General features: G+C 40.8%; 2 protein-coding genes across 2 annotated transcripts; one reads left to right on the top strand and one right to left on the bottom strand.

The window, feature by feature from the left end:
- Positions 1-2638: 2638 nt before the first annotated feature.
- Positions 2639-6201, top strand: LOC127798275 (phosphatidylinositol 4-kinase gamma 4-like). Its single transcript, XM_052331733.1, has 3 exons — positions 2639-2807; positions 3544-4950; positions 5593-6201. Exons 2-3 carry the CDS (start codon positions 3574-3576, stop codon positions 5968-5970), a joined length of 1755 nt encoding a protein of 584 aa, XP_052187693.1. The 5' UTR covers positions 2639-2807; positions 3544-3573; the 3' UTR covers positions 5971-6201.
- A 1231-nt stretch (positions 6202-7432) lies between these two features.
- On the bottom strand, positions 7433-11124 carry LOC127798217 (probable pectinesterase/pectinesterase inhibitor 34). Its single transcript, XM_052331607.1, has 4 exons — positions 10345-11124; positions 9791-10137; positions 9371-9507; positions 7433-8397 (listed from the first exon to the last, which is right to left on the bottom strand). The coding sequence occupies exons 1-4, from the start codon at positions 10912-10914 to the stop codon at positions 7700-7702; spliced, it is 1752 nt and encodes a 583-aa protein (XP_052187567.1). The 5' UTR covers positions 10915-11124; the 3' UTR covers positions 7433-7699.
- Between the last annotated feature and the right edge of the window lie 4677 nt (positions 11125-15801).

The raw sequence follows: 15801 nt of genomic DNA, 5'->3' as shown, positions 1-15801 counted from the left end.
TCTAGCTCTATTAATATAATTACAGTCAAGAAATGTAATTAAGAAGTTGAAATTGGCTGTGTAATATACACAAGTGTTGGACAAAGATGGTTTCTATTCTGTTCAACCCAACTTATTCTGCCAGCCCAAGACTTATGAACAATCCTCTAGCAACCTGAATACTAATCATTTAATCTATCTAAAACATTCAATATAATGTGGAGAGAGTCTACCTCAATCGGCAAATCGGCGATCGAAAAGGGGGAAGAAGGCGACGGGACTGCTGCAAGCCAACAACGGTGTCAAGAGGTGATACCAGCAACCGGCGAATCAGCTATCGAAAACGATGGGGAAAGAAGAAGATGGGATGCTCGGAGTCGAACTGCTGCGAGGCAACTGGGAGAGAGATGGGATGCTCGGAGTCGAACTGTTGCGAGGCTATCGGAAACGATGGGGGTCGCCACTCGCTGGCAGGTTGGCGCCAATTGCCGGCGATCCGAAGGTCCAAGGGGAGAGAGACTGCGGCGGGTGGGTGGACTTGGGTTAGGGTTTGGGGGAAATGGGGAGGGAAAGATGAGAGGAAGGAAGGAGGCCGACGACTATTGACACTCAGCCTTAGCAATTTATATTTATATTTTTTATTTTTTTAATTATATTTTATATATACTCGGGCGGTTCGGTTTAAAACCGAACAGGCGGTCTGCCAAACCGCAAACAGCGCGGTTTGGCAGATTTCCAAACCGAACCGAACCACACATTCAAAAAATCGGCCGGTTCGGTTCGGTCGGAAACCGCGGTCCAGCGGATTTTTTGAACACTCCTACTTATGAATAAACGAACCTTTTGGGAAGAGGATTGGCTCTAAATGGATAAACCCATTGAGAAGAAGAGATAGGCTTTGAGAGAACATACTCTGAGAGAAAGGAAGTGGCTCTAGGACGACGACCTCTGAAAGGAAAGCAATGACTCTAGGAGGAAGAAAATGGCTCGATTGGAAGGAACACCAGATGGAAAGCATTGGTTCGACTGACACATCGAGAATAAAGCACTGACCCCGCTGGCTGACTTGCCGGGAATAATACAGTGACTCAACTGGCTAACTTGTCGAGAAGAAAGCACTGACTTGGCAGGAAGAAAACACTAACCCGACTGCCTGACTTGCAAAGAAGAAAACATTGACCTTGCTAGCTGACACATTGGGAATAAAGCACTGACTCGGTCGATTGACTTGCCAGGTGAAAGACACTTGGCCTAGGAAAATGATTACTCACTCTAAGAAGATGACTCTTCTTTTCAAGAGGACGATTGCTCATTTCGAGAAAAATTGTGGTCACAAACTACAATTAGAAGGCTTGCGAGAATTTTTCACCTGCAAAGACCCTCCGATATCTAAGTTAGTAACGGATGAAAGCAAGTGTAGGTAATAAGCAATGAGTGAGATTATATTTTACCAAAAATGGAAAGTCTTATTTTCTTTCAAATGGCTGGGTATTTATAGCCATGAATCCCGAAGACTTTGGAGGGCCAAGTGTCACATATGGACATCAACAAATGTCATGTGAGTGTGGGTGAAAATGCCAATCACTCGGGAGGAAATGCCTGGAATCTTCTTCCATTTCTCATTTTGGGTGGAAATTCCCTTTACTTGACTTTTTTTTGGTGAAATTTTTTTTTCGGGATATCACAACATACCAGGGTTAAATTAATTTAAAAATATAAATTTAAAGGTATAATTAAAATAATAAAAAAATTAAATAATTACACACAAAAAAAATATAAGGTTGGCATGGGCTATTTGTTCTCATATCTATCAGGTTGTGTGCATAATTACTTTTATATTGCCAACGGCATCAATTCCACAAGGGGCAAACTTGAGTAAAACATATTTTTATATTTTTTACCTTTAATTTTTTATTGAATGATAAATTTTTTTATTATAAAATAATATTTTTATTTTTTTAAAATTTATATTATGAATTAAAAAATAATTTTTATGTTTTTTAAAAAATAAATGTTCTATTTTTTGAAACATAAAATGTTAAGGCATGTTGAAGTTAAAAAAAGAATTAAAGAATAATTTTTAAATTGAACAGGCTTTAATCTTTAAGTTAGCATGCATACATCAAATTGGAAAGACATGAATGGAAGCGGTAGCAAGTGGCAACCGACAGCAAGAAGAAAAAGAAGAGGAAAAAAGTAGTATGTGCGGACCGGTCAGTTGGAAGGATGGATTGGAGAGGCCCAAAACATCAACCACATTGACACAATGTGATGATCTGTATTATTTTATATTAAAAGTAGACAATGCCCTTATTAATTAGTTGAAAAAGAAAGTGGTCTTTCGTGTGTCTGTGCGAGCGCGGGCGAACCTTCGAATTTTATTTATAAACGCATATTCTCTGTCATGTTTTCAAAGTAAACACATTACGTTTTGTTAATCGGCGGTCGCAATGGTTATGGTTTGTGGTTGGAGATGTCAAAGATGGTGATTGACTGATTGGTGACCGTGGTGGCCTGGTGGGTGATGGTAGCAGGGGCAAATGAAGGGGCAGCAAGAGAGAGACACCTCTACTTGCTAATAAAATGAAGAGGCCATTTCCGACCTTTCACAGCAGGAGACATTTCGCTACAATTACAGAACAGTGAACTACGCAAGTGAGAAATCATATGAATACAGACAAAACACCGACTTTGAAACTTGGGAGGAAAGTCACGGGGGCTAATGAGAGAGAGAGCGAGAGATGGATCTTGGGTAGATTTCGTGTCGGTCGTTGATCGACACATTGGTTCTTAATCTCTCCTCGTTCAGGATTCCGTTCCTCTCTATGGTAAGATTTCTCATCTCTTTCTTCCTACTTCTGTCCGACCAACTTTCTTGCATAATCCCACTTTAAATCCCCACAAAAAGAACTAATCGTCTTACCCTGATTCGAGAGTCATTCGATTTTCACTTGTTTGGTTTTGATTTTCTCTTTTTTTGGTGAAATTTAATCTCCGGTTGCAATTTATAGGTGAATCGAGAAAAACCCTAATCTTTCTGTTGCTTGCTTGTTCATTAGTGTAGTTTTCTGTTGAAGGACTCCGCTTATTTGTTGCTTTGAGATAGAAACCCTTCACTCCTATCTTTATAGCAGTTTTCGTTCATTTCTTTGATTTGGGTCTTTCGCATTTAAGCAAAACCCTTCAATTTAGGGTTTTAATCCATGGCATACGCTTGATCTGGTTCGATTTCGCTCATAATTCCCGGGTGTTTGTGGAGCCTTTTTGACACTCTTGGCTTCCATAATTCACCGCCATTGTTTAATTATGTTACTGCATTTTTTAATCCTCATTTCAGAAACCTATAATTTCATATACAGGGTTGATAATGCGCCCTTGCTCGAGTACAAAGCCTATAATTTTGGGTTTCTTGTCCATAGCATACACTTGATCTTATTGGTGTTTTCTCATAATTTGTTTTTTTCTGGATTTCTTTTCTCACTTATGGTAAATGGCTTTCAGAATGTAGCACCGTAGCTTGATTGTTAGTACGATATTTTTACGAGTCTATAATTTCATATGCAGGGTGTTATGACTTGAACTTCCAGTTACAAGATGTCGATCACTGCTTTCCGTCCAGTTTATGAAGAGCCTTTAAAATTCCGGGGTCCTAGAGCTTGCCAGAACGATCCCTGGACAAGGGACTCCATTTTGATATACCTAACTGTTGCTGGGTCTGTGATTCCATTGCGAATTCTGGAGTCGGATTCAATAGCATCTGTTAAGCTTAGGATTCAGGCATACAAAGGGTTTTATGTGAAAAAACAAAAATTGGTCTTTGAAGGCAAAGAACTGGCTAGGAATGATTCTTACGTCCGGGACTATGGGCTCTCTGAAGGTCATGTCTTACATCTTGTCCTTAGGCTCTCCGATCTGCAAGCTATTACTGTCCAGACTATGTCTGGGGAGCAGTTTGAATTTCACGTTGGGAGAAAAAGAAACATAGGTTATTTAAAGCGACAGATTGCAAAGAAAGGGAAAGGGTTTCTTGATATGAAGGGTCAGGTGTTATTTTGCAATGAAGAGGAGCTTGAAGACCAGAGACTTATAGATGATATTTACAAAAATGATGATGCTGTGGTCCACTTGGTGGTCCGTAAATCAGCAAAAATAAGGGTAAAATCCGTGGAGAAAGATTTTGAAGTTTCAATTGTGTCAATGGAATTGGATGAGAGGGAGTCTCACATGGTAGGTGGGGAACATGATGAGTTTGGAATGATATCTAGCAAACTTGAGGTTATCGCTGTAAAACCACTGAAAAACGATTTCCTTTTGGAACCACTAATTGTTAACTCCGTTATTGAACTTCCACTTGTTCTTAAGCGACTAATATCCTCTACTTTTGATGGATTAGAAAGAGGTAATCAACCTGTAAGATCTTCAGAGGGCTCAGGGGGTGCTTACTTCATGCAAGATTCTTTTGGTCAGGATTATATTTCTGTTTTCAAGCCAATTGATGAGGAGCCCATGGCTGTAAACAACCCTCAAGGTCTACCCATGTCAATTAATGGGGAAGGTTTAAAGAAGGGCACAAGAGTAGGTGAAGGGGCTGTGAGAGAAGTTGCAGCTTATATTTTGGATCATCCAAGGAGTGGACCGCGCACATCAAATAATGATGGCATTGGTTTTGCTGGTGTACCACCCACAGTAATGGTTAAGTGCTTGCACCAAGGGTTCAATTATCCTCATGGATATGAATATGCCTCAAAGAACATTAAAATTGGTTCATTGCAGATGTTCATGAAGAATTGTGGAAGTTGCGAGGACATGGGTCCCCGTTATTTCCCTGTGAATGAGGTTCACAAGATATCCGTGTTGGACATCAGGTTGGCAAATACGGATAGGCATGCTGGCAACATTCTGGTTCAAAGAGATGATGAAGATCATATTGTGCTCATACCAATTGATCATGGTTACTGCCTGCCTGAGAATGTAAGCATTTTGTTCTTTTCCCCCTTTGATTGCTTGATTTTGTATTGCTTATCATGCTCTTGCATCTGATGGCTTATTTCAGTTTGAATATGGAAATGTTTTATTGACGTGGAGTTAGTTTTCTGAATGGAGGTCTGTGTACCTAAGTACATTCATCTAGTCATATTCTAATAAATTGTAGGCTTTTGTCACCCACTCAACTATCAATATATTTGAGTAAACTCTCTGCATCATATTATATTGTAACATTCTGGCGTTGGGCCATAACATTTTTTTTCTTTTGATGTTAGTAAAACTAACATTAACTAGAAAATTCTAGTTTTGTGCATCAAAGTAACCTTAGATCGCATGTCATTACATGATCTCCCTACAGGAAATTGAATTAGAGTATTAGACAACTTAATTAACTGTCTATACATTCGCCATTGTCTTTAGGTCAACTTTATCCTTGTAAAAATGAAATATTTACCTTTGCCGCTAATGTGTAATGGAACTTACTGCATAGGGGGAACCCATCTTTACCTTGAATCTTTCGCCTTGCAGTACAAAGGCATCCCTGGTGCAGAAAGCTCCCTGAGGGTCTGGAGGGGATCGTATTTTTGTATGTTCTCTCATTGTGTTTTTTTTATTTACTTGTTGCAGTTTGAAGATTGCACATTTGAGTGGCTCTATTGGCCACAAGCGCAGCAGCCTTACGCATCCGACACAATGGAATACATAAAATCGCTGAACGCGGAGGAAGATATTGAACTTCTGAAGTTGTACGGATGGCTGCTGCCCCTCGAGTGCGCGCGCAACCTTCGCATTTCCACAATGCTTCTGAAGAAAGGCGTGGAAAGGGGGCTGACTCCTTTTGCCATCGGTAGCATCATGTGCAGGGAAACCTTGAAGAAGGAATCCGTGATCGAGCAGATTGTCCGAGAAGCACAAGAAGCAGCGCTCCCCGGAACAAGCGAAGCGGCCTTGCTCGAATCCGTGTCACGGATCATGGACTGCCGCCTTGACGAACTCTTCCCATGAGAGCTGGGAAGAGTAGTGTATATAAAGAAGATAGATATAGATATAGATATACATGCAGTATATGCAAAGAACAGAACGTCGTTCATATGTTAAGAGCGATGGACGGGGGGGGATTTGATGCTGTCTTCTTTTGATGAACTCCATGTTTTATCCAACATACATTCATTCTGTTTGAACTTTTCTGTTGATTCAGTAAAACTCTTTGGTGGCTTTCCATGGACCTTTTTTTAATGTGGCCAAAAGATGGTTGTTTTCTTACTGGCTTGCTTGGTAGCAATGGTAAAGTGATTATGAAAAGACACTGATAGAGGCAAGAGGGTAAAGTTCATATCTTTTCTCCCGTGTTTCGATCTCTCTACTATTATTCACTGTGAAAAGAGAAATATTAGTCAAACTCGTGTTGTGACTTATGAGATGCAGGGATAGTGAGATAACATAATGAGAGGGATTAATGATAAAAACAAAAAAGAAAAGCAAAAAAATCACGAAAGAAGAAGATTAAGATAGAAATATGGACTTCGGGAAAATGGAAAGCATCGATGGAGGCCATGCATGGAGCGGCGACAAGACGGCAATTGCCACCAAACTTTGCTTCATGGGCAGACATCTTATTGATATGAGGAGCCCCAAAACAGCAAAACTTGTGAGATCCAGATCCAGAAGCTATTGGCTTCTTGCCTTTTTCAACTTCTATTAATGCTTAATTTGTTGGTAGCTGCCCTTCGACGCGTTTACAGCTCAGGCAAGGGCTTTCCAACTTGCTTACTTGTGTACATATTATATGACACTGGGGCCTTGGGGTTGGGGGGACCATCTCTCAATTCGTGCGACTGTACTCCTTCCATCATTACCCATCGCTCTGTTTCACTTCACTTTCTCGTCAAATCCATCTTACCCACAGTGCGGTAGGAAAAAGCTCCCTCTTATTCTAATTTGTACGCTCAAAAATTAATAAAAAATGTTTATGACCTTTTCTCTAACACTCGCAAATTATAATTATTTAATATACGTAATTTCTAAGTTATTTTAGGTATTTAGATTGACTACCAATATACATTAAAACCGAGAAGTACCAGTTGCGTTTCTCCTTAGCCCACCGACCCCCCAACACCCCCCCCCCCCCCCCCCCCCTCCCTCTCAAAAAAAAAAAAAAAAAAAAGAGAAAGAAAGAGAAAAGTCATGTGATTGTATCTATTCATCATTCCATATCAATGTTAGACTTGTTGGGATGTTCCAACATGAAAAGATTCAAAGCCCCATGAATGCCTTGCATGGGCTATGGCACCACCCACCGACACCACTCCATGCATGAACCATTAAACCCAAGCATCATTCCTACATATAGCAGGCGCCTTCACGGGCCACGAGATCTCATTAATGCCATGTGACCCTTGTTATACTGTTATATTTAATATTATAAAAATTCAGATGAAAGTAATAAAATTTCCCACATAAATCATGCTAGTCCCTAGAAACGTAGAATATATTATGTACAATTATAGTTACAAATTTCACAATATTACAACAAGACTGACAAATCCAAGACACACCATGTAGCTGTCCTTCCTGCTGGCCGGTACACCCAATTCCAAACATTAAAAGAAGATATATGATGACCACATATTATAATCATTATTATTATTACATTATTTAAAGTAAATATAAATTATAATAAACGGATTATTCTTATTATTATTAGATTAATTAATTCTTCTCCGTCGTCGTCTTCTTAAACCGAGAGCCCGGCCAAGAACGCCACTCCGGTGGCCGGCAACCAACTGGAGCCGAAAATAAACTGTCCTACCGTGAACTTCCCTGCCTCCGCCGTGGAATTGATGACCCGATAACCTGGCCACTTGACCCGCTGCCCGAGGGCTGACCCGGGACCTGAGTTCATGTACTCGCCGTAGTATAAGGTGTCGAGAGCGAAGGTGGTGTTCCATTCCAGCCACCCTCGAGGGTGGACGTGGTCGCCGATGAACGATTGCATGATCACCGTCCGGGAGAAGAGCTTCCACGGCCGGCCGAGGTATGAGGTGAAGTTGCCCCTGGAGGCCTGCAAGTCCTGCGTGGCGAGGATTCGGGAGGCGTGGATCGAAATGCCGGTGTTCTGGTTGGGGTCCTTGCGGTTTTGGGCGGTGACGGTGTTCTTCTGGAAGGGCATTGGTTTCCGGGCGTAGATGCTGCAGTTCTGGAAGACGACGGCGGCGTTGCCAAAGATGAAGTCGACGGTGCCGTAGATGTCGCACTCGCGGAAGAACTGGCGCTGTGAGTGGACGTAGAGAGTGTCTTGGTAGCCGATGATGTTGCAGCGGTAGACCACGGCGTGGTCGGCGCCGACGCGGAGCGCCACCGCCTGGTGCTTCGCCGGCCCCGCCCAATTCTCGAATGTTATGTCCCGGGCAATGAAACCGATCCCGGTGGCCGCTGTAATCCCCAAAACTTAATGCATTACTAATTCATCCCACCCAAGACAACAACAACAATAATAATAATAATAATAGTAGTAGTAGTAATGGAGACAATAAGATAAGAATAATGGACACCTAAAAATTGTATACTATATAATATAATAATAATAATAAAAAGAAGATAATAAGTAAATGTTTTCAAATTTGTTAAAAGAGGATTAAAGGAATGGGAATCCCGTGTGAGTGTGACCCACCTCCAATAATGGGATGGTCATGGATCATCATCATCATCATCATCCGGTTTATAAACACCGTCCACTGAAATATTTATTATTATTTTGGGGCATTAATACCAGCTTCGTGCTTTATTATTTACAACCCAGTTGGCTGGACTGGACATGACTGCGATGCAAGTCGATAAGGATGGCCACATGTCTTTTCTTCCTCATTTTGTCAAAACGCATAAAAGTACCTACCAATACCATCATCTTTTACTTAATCCCAAATCTTAGTTGATAATCTTATATTAATATAAATATAACAATTATTATTATTATTATATCAGTAAATGGGTAACAAAAACCCTTCACATTTATTGGGTCATTTAATTAATAGGATTGAGCGGACAACTTGCTGTGTCGGCAAAAGGGCATTTTAGTCAATCGACTGCTCAATCTACTACTACAACAAGTTGACTCCGGTTACACATTTTTCAAAATGACAGCTTACATTAGGCTTTCTTATTATTTAACTTTTTTTTTTTATTTTTTAATAATGACACACTATCTGAGGAAATCAGTGGAAACAGCCAACAGGGAGGGAGCCCAAATGAGATTTCTTTTCAATGCAAAAACAAAATTATGGGGTGGGGGCTAAAGTGTGATTCGCCTAAAAAGCAGATGCAAAAGTGAAATAACATAAGCTTGGAGATAAAATAAAAGAACAAAAAAAAATAAAACGGGGGAGTGGGTGGTTGAAAAGGAATTTACCGAATGACGCGGTGTGGAATGTCGTCAAGTTATCAGCCACGCTTTTCCCACCCGAAATGACGGTTTTACCCTTGCCGTCTCCTATGAACATCAAGTTCGTCTTCTTCCTCCCCACCTTCAAAACCTTCTCTTCGTACCTGATCAGTGCGTGTAGTGTAGTTGCATGTCATTTGAAAAATAAATATATTTTATTACAAAGAAAACGAATTGATATATATATATAGATTAATTAAGAAATGGGGGCATAAGTGATATCTAAATAAACTATATTCACGTGTCATTAATTATGAAGGATGATACACGTTGAAAAATGGTCGGTGCTATTATTGGGATTTCACATCCAGAGAATGCGCTCTGCAGAGTTGAAAAAAGGACAAAGTGGAAAAAGCTTTTAACTTTATCGTCTCTCCGTCGACGTACCTTCCTGCCTTGACGTAGATTATGATCCGGCGAGTACTGTGCTCCGGCGCCTTCTTGATCGCCTCCGATATCGTCTTGCAGGTCCCGTTGCCGTCTGGCGACACCACTATGTCCGCCTGCACTCCCGTCGCCGGCATTTGCAGCAGCCTCCTGTCCCTCCGGCTCAACCACGCGGGAAACTCACTGATTTCTTCGTCGGACTCCATCAGCCTCCGCCGGTTCTGAATTGGGATCCCGGAGAAATCTTCGTCGCCGGCCGCCGCAGCGTATATTGCCAGGCAGTTGCTCACGAGCTCCGACAAGTCCCTCAGCCTCTCCCCCACATGATCTTTCACGTATCCACTCACCTGTTCAGGAAAATGGGTTAACTTAAAACAAATTATATATTCAAAAACTTGGAACAAATCATTATTAAATATGAAAAAATTGATTCCTTAAAAATGATAAATTTCAGATTGAAAATGGATAACTTTTTACATTTGACCCCAAGAGATTATTATTTATATATATATATATATATATCCTTGAGATGCGTAACTGTAAGAGTATATCACCTCGGCCAGGCCGTCGGTGCAAGTGTCGTGGTTGGTGAGGGCGGCGCTGAGCCAGGTCAACACGTCCTGAGTCGACCCGCCGGCGACAGAGGCGAGCGATCTTGAGAGCTGGTCGACGGAATCCTCGAGCAGCTCGAGGCAGTCCTCGTACGCCGAGCGCACGTGGGCGTCCATGGCGAGGTTGCTGATCGCCGACGAAACGTAGAGCGCCTTGTCGAAGCGCTGGAGCGTCATGTTGACGGAGATGTGGACGAGGTCGCGCTCGCTGGCGGAGAGAGAGCCGGGGAAGTCCAGCAGAGACTCGACACAGAGATCCGGGTACTGGGTCCGGCTGCACGTCCGGGATATGGCTAAGGTGGCCCGGCGGCGCAGCCCCGGCTCAGAGGCTCTGGTCCGGAGCCCGACCACGAGAGAGAATGACACGGCAGAGACCACGATCAAGAACGCCGACAGGACCAGAATCAGCTTCACCGCCTGCCTTTTGCTGCTCAGCCTCGGCCTTGACTCGCCGCCTAGTTGATCCGGCTGCGAAGATCCGGCTTCGGTGCTTTCCAGCCGGCCATAGCCCATTGTTTCAGGATATAGGAAAAATGCGGGGAAGTGGCAAAAAGACACAGAGATGATACTATCACTCTGTAGAGAGAGTGAGAAGTGATGGACATATGTATAGAGAGAGTGAGAGGGCGAGGGTGAGCTATATATATATATATATATATATGTGGGGATTACCTTCTCTTTGTAGCGAGCTGTCTCCTACTTACAGCCAGTAGCAGCCCACTGCCGCATCTGTAAGACATGGACCAAAGACACACAGGAGAAATCTATCTTCTTTTTCTTTATTTTCCGCAGCCATTTTCTAATTCAATTTTATTTTATTTATTTCTTTTTTTTTTTTAGTGGTATCCACTGTTTTTTGAATTTGTTTTCGTCCAAAAATATCTATGATTGATGTTGAGGCATCCGCTAATGCCACTCCCCCACACCACTTCAACCCCCAAGCTCCTTTTCTGAACTTGGGATTCCCTTTCTCCATAAAGCCTTATCTCATATTCTCATATATATATATAATATCAAAGATCCTTTCGCCAAGGCAAATCTAATTCTAGTGTAATTAATATAATAATTTTTAATTAGTGAAACTAGTTATTCTTTTTGTATTTATACTAAATTTTAGAAATATATGGTGGGTATTGATTAAAACACAAAACTGATCCCTCTAAACACAGCTGATCTTTGCATTGTCCCAAAAATTTTGATATTTCTATTTTCACCTTACTGCCATCATATACATATATACATTGAAGATGTAAGTATCATATCGTGTTAGAGATTACCGATTAAGTTTGTATAATATTTATATATTCGAGAATAATATAGAGAAAAAGGTGGTTAGATGCGTGAAGAATAGCATAATATGCATCAGAGAACTTTAAATACCACCGACCATTGACGTTGACAACAATATATCTTCTACTGTTTCTATTAGGCTTTGTTCGTTCGTTGCCTGCTTTTTCTGCTCTTTTTCTTCTTTTTCCCTTTTAGTGTTTCTTTTTTCTAAAAATTGGACAGGGAAAAGAATATGTCAATTTGATTGAAAGGATTTGGAAGAAAAAAAAAAGGAAAAAATAGAAGTTTCTTTGTATGTATACTACCTCTTATGTAACGTTACCAGTGTCCCATCGTTTTATAAATATGAAATGAATTGTGCTAATTAATGTATTGTCACCTTTTAGACATTAGGCATATATCTCTTATAAAGGAATGTGAATTATGCCACCTTTTTGAGTTTACTTAACCGTGTGGAATGGTTCGGTTAAAGCAGCTTCTTTTCTTACAAAGTGGGAAGCTCCCACTAATTAATAATAATTGAAAAGAAAGAATAAAGATGGGAGAAGGAGAGAGAGAGAGAGAGTTGTGAATTATGCAAAAGCTAATAAAGGAAAAGATGTATACTACGAAGCCAACCCCATGAGAAAATCAAACCATTTACAAATGCTTCCAACCATAGAAAAGTGGATCCAAAAAGAGGGCAAGTCGGTTTGTTAAGCTAAATGCCTTTATGTCCCTTAAAAAAAAAAGAAAAGTAATTGATCAGTCCCTTAAAAATAAAATAAAAAAAGTAATTGATCATAGTGAAAAAGAAATTAAGGTGTTTTAAGAAGATTGTGACATGGCGGGTGACAATTATGTTCTCTATGACTATAATACAAACTTGTCTTGTGTCTTACTTGACCAAATTCAAGGTTCTCAAAGTCCTTAAAGTCATAGATCGTAGAAATTTTGAAAGTGCCAGGAATGACTAATCAAAGCTCTTAGTAGGGCGGGTTTATTTTTTTAATATATAGTAGGGTTATTGCTTGTCATACATTTAATTTAGTAAATAAATAACAAGTTAATACGTACAAGAATTCTTTTAAAAATTAAGTCTAAAAAGTAGTTTCACTTATTATATTATATTCCAACATATTCGAACCGATGAGCTAAAAATGTTTAATTATCTAACAATGTTGAATCATAAGAAAAAGTCCATTAAAGTATCGAAAAAGTTTTAAAAGTCTAAAATAATTTTTGGACAAAAAATGTGTAATTTTCCTCTAATAAATGGGGTAGGTCCCAAACAAAGCGAAAATAAGATAAAAAAGTTTTATAAAAAAAGATCTCAGAATACAAAGATAAACATTATCTATAAAAATTCTAATTTAAGCAGATTTTAGAATATTGAGATAAATATTATTTGAAATAATCTTAATTTTAAGAGATTTAAAAAAAAACATATTTCTCTATAAATATATAAGTTCTTATTCCAGAAGTAATAAGTTTTTTATATTGATTTTAATATGGCCTTCAAGTTTTCAATATATAAGTTAAGTATAAGATTATTTGTGTCATTTAATTATTTTATTTCTTGCGAACTTCAATTAGCTCTAGAATAATATTTTTAATCAATAAATTTATTGTCATGTTCAAACAAAAACACCTTGTGAAACTCACATAACTACTGAACTTTTAAAAACAATTTCATGATCCTAACTATCGAATTTTTAGAGGGCGTTTGGTATAAGATAAGTTTTTAAATTCTTGAGAATGTTAGTAGGGGTGAGCAATCGGTTATAACCGAACCAAACCAACCAAAAATTATGAATCGAACCGAATCACATGCAATAACCGAACCAACTAACCCAACAAACCGAAGTAACTGAAACTGAACTAACTGAAACCTAAACCATACTAATCGAACCAGAGCCTAAGATGACTGCAAAAGACCAGCCTTACTGTTGCTGTCGGCCACCTAGTCGGCAGGCGATTCCGATGATCGGAACCGATCATCGGATTCCCCCAACCACAATGACCCACGTACCAAAAAATTAAAACCATCTAATGGTTGGATTTTAGTAGATCTACATTTCAAACTTTCAATATAAAAGAGAAGTAGCCGAAAACTTACCGAAGAGGACGCGTGGTAAGTAGATCCAGCCTTTAGTAGATCCGGCCTTCGTCTTCTTCTTCGCCATCAGTGACATGCAGCGATAGATGGTGGAGAGAGAGAGAGAAGATGAAGACGAAGAGCTCGGCCAGTGTAATATCCCCCAAAAAAAATAATAATAATAAAAATAATAAAAGTGTAAACTAAATTTACTGAAATTAAATTTAGTTAATTAATTTAAGTTATTTAAAAAAAAAGTGTTATTTTTGTGTGTCTCTCGTTGAAGCTTCTTGAAGCTTCTGGTGAAAAAAAAAGAAGAAAACAGAGGAGCAGAGGGTGAGAGCTCATGCGAGAGGGAGAGACCGAGAGAGGGAGAGAGAGGCGAGGTGTAGAGCGGCCATGGGAGCTGGCCGAGAGCTCGGCCATGGCAGCCGAGCACCCAGCCGCGGCCATGGGTAAGCGAAGCAGCAGGGCGGCGGGCGGATAGGCGCGGTGGCGCGCGGTGATGGCCGGAGGCAGGCCCGGCGACCAGCGGAGAGCCGGATGGCGAAGGCCGGCCGCGGCCATGCGCTGTTGCAGGCTGCCTGGGTGCGTGGGGAAGACGATGAACAGGAGTGGCCGCTGGGAGAAGAACAGAGGAGAGGAAGAAAGGAAGAAGAAGGAGAAGAAGAAAGGAAGAAGAAGAAAAGGAAGAAGAAAGGAAAGAAGAAGAGAAGAAGGAGAAGGAGAAGGCGCTGGAGCAGTGGGCGCGGAAGAGGAAGAAGAAGAAGAAGAAGAAGAAGAAGAAAAAAGGAGAAGAAAATAAAAGAAGAGGAAAAATATGAAAAATAAAGGGATTTTGGGATTTTTCGGCATGGGAAGTGATCAGGTACGTGGGTAAAAATTAATAGAAGCATGTTATATTTTAATTATAATTTTTCGCGATTAAAATTAATTAATTTGGGTCCCGATTGTGTTATTTGCTAGAAAATGATTTAATTTGCATCGGGAGCTCGAAAGAGACAGGAATCAGCCGATTTCAGGCAAGTTCCAATCCCTTTCCTCGTATTCTTTAATTCCCGTGAGAAATCCCGTGATTTCCTGTATTTTATCACCTCCCTTACTTTAATTCGGCACATTGCCTTATTGGTTGAACTATTATTCATTTGTTTTAATTTAAATTAAATCTGAGGCTTCTATAATTTTATTCGTTGTGAGCCTAAGGGGGTTTGTACCGCCCCCATTCCTTTCGGAATGATGCTGAACCCAGTTAGGGAACTAGGTTCCTAGTCGTGCGGGTTTTATTTACAGTTTTTCTCGGATTTACTTATGATTTGGTTAGAGCTATTGAGCAGTGGGGCAGGGGTCAACCGTTTGGTGACGTTGGGGTAGACTATGATACGGCCCTGATGTGGACCGTCGGGTGGACACCCCTAGTCACTGGCCGTTGACCGGTGCCGGGCACTGCTGACTAGCTCTGCCAGTATGTGAATTACTGCATGATTAGATACCTTGTATTACTGTTCATGATTTGATATGCACATGGGTACGGGATGCATGTTGGGTTATTCATTTATTGAGTATGCTTGAACACGGACATTCTAGTTTGGTTAGGTTGCATCCAGCGCGAGCATATGCATGGCGTGTGGTTTACTATGTGGGCGGAGCATGGCCTGATGCCTGGATGTATGGGCGCCTTGTATCACGTTGATGCTCACTACGCCATTGCATTTCTATGTGCATTGCATGGATACTGGTAGTATTTAGTTCTCGGACGGGAGTACCGTTCCGAGGGAGCCTATGGCTCGGTTGTCGGGAGTACCGACGGATACAGGTGACGGGAGTACCGGCCTGGGACAGCGCGCGCAGGTTTGTGGAGACATTTGTTGCCTTTCAGGGCAGCGGCAGGTTGGTATGGGACTTGGGTGCCAAGTGTCTTATGTGGGCCCCAAGGACCGGTATGTGCTTTTATTTTATGATGCTATTGAGCTGTTGTGTTGTAGCGTCTCATGGCTTGTGTGTGCCTGGGGGTTTATTCTGGGGTGAGATTTCTG

Source organism: Diospyros lotus, chromosome 3, assembly GCF_014633365.1.
Source record: "Diospyros lotus cultivar Yz01 chromosome 3, ASM1463336v1, whole genome shotgun sequence".
Classification (NCBI taxonomy): Eukaryota; Viridiplantae; Streptophyta; class Magnoliopsida; order Ericales; family Ebenaceae; genus Diospyros; species Diospyros lotus.
The sequence above is the reverse complement of the archived record's forward strand: the minus strand, read 5'-3'. Positions and strand labels throughout refer to the sequence as shown.

Bases quoted from the DNA above. Each gene is read 5' to 3' on its own strand.
- LOC127798275 (XM_052331733.1), top strand. From the start codon at position 3,574: ATGTCGATCACTGCTTTCCGTCCAGTTTATGAAGAGCCTTTAAAATTC. The intron at 4,951-5,592 runs GTAAGCATTTTG...TACTTGTTGCAG, and splicing joins GTTACTGCCTGCCTGAGAAT to TTTGAAGATTGCACATTTGA.
- LOC127798217 (XM_052331607.1), bottom strand. From the start codon at position 10,914: ATGGGCTATGGCCGGCTGGAAAGCACCGAAGCCGGATCTTCGCAGCCG. The intron at 10,138-10,344 runs GTGATATACTCT...TTTCCTGAACAG, and splicing joins GCACCGACGGCCTGGCCGAG to GTGAGTGGATACGTGAAAGA. The intron at 9,508-9,790 runs GTACGTCGACGG...CGCACTGATCAG, and splicing joins ATCTACGTCAAGGCAGGAAG to GTACGAAGAGAAGGTTTTGA.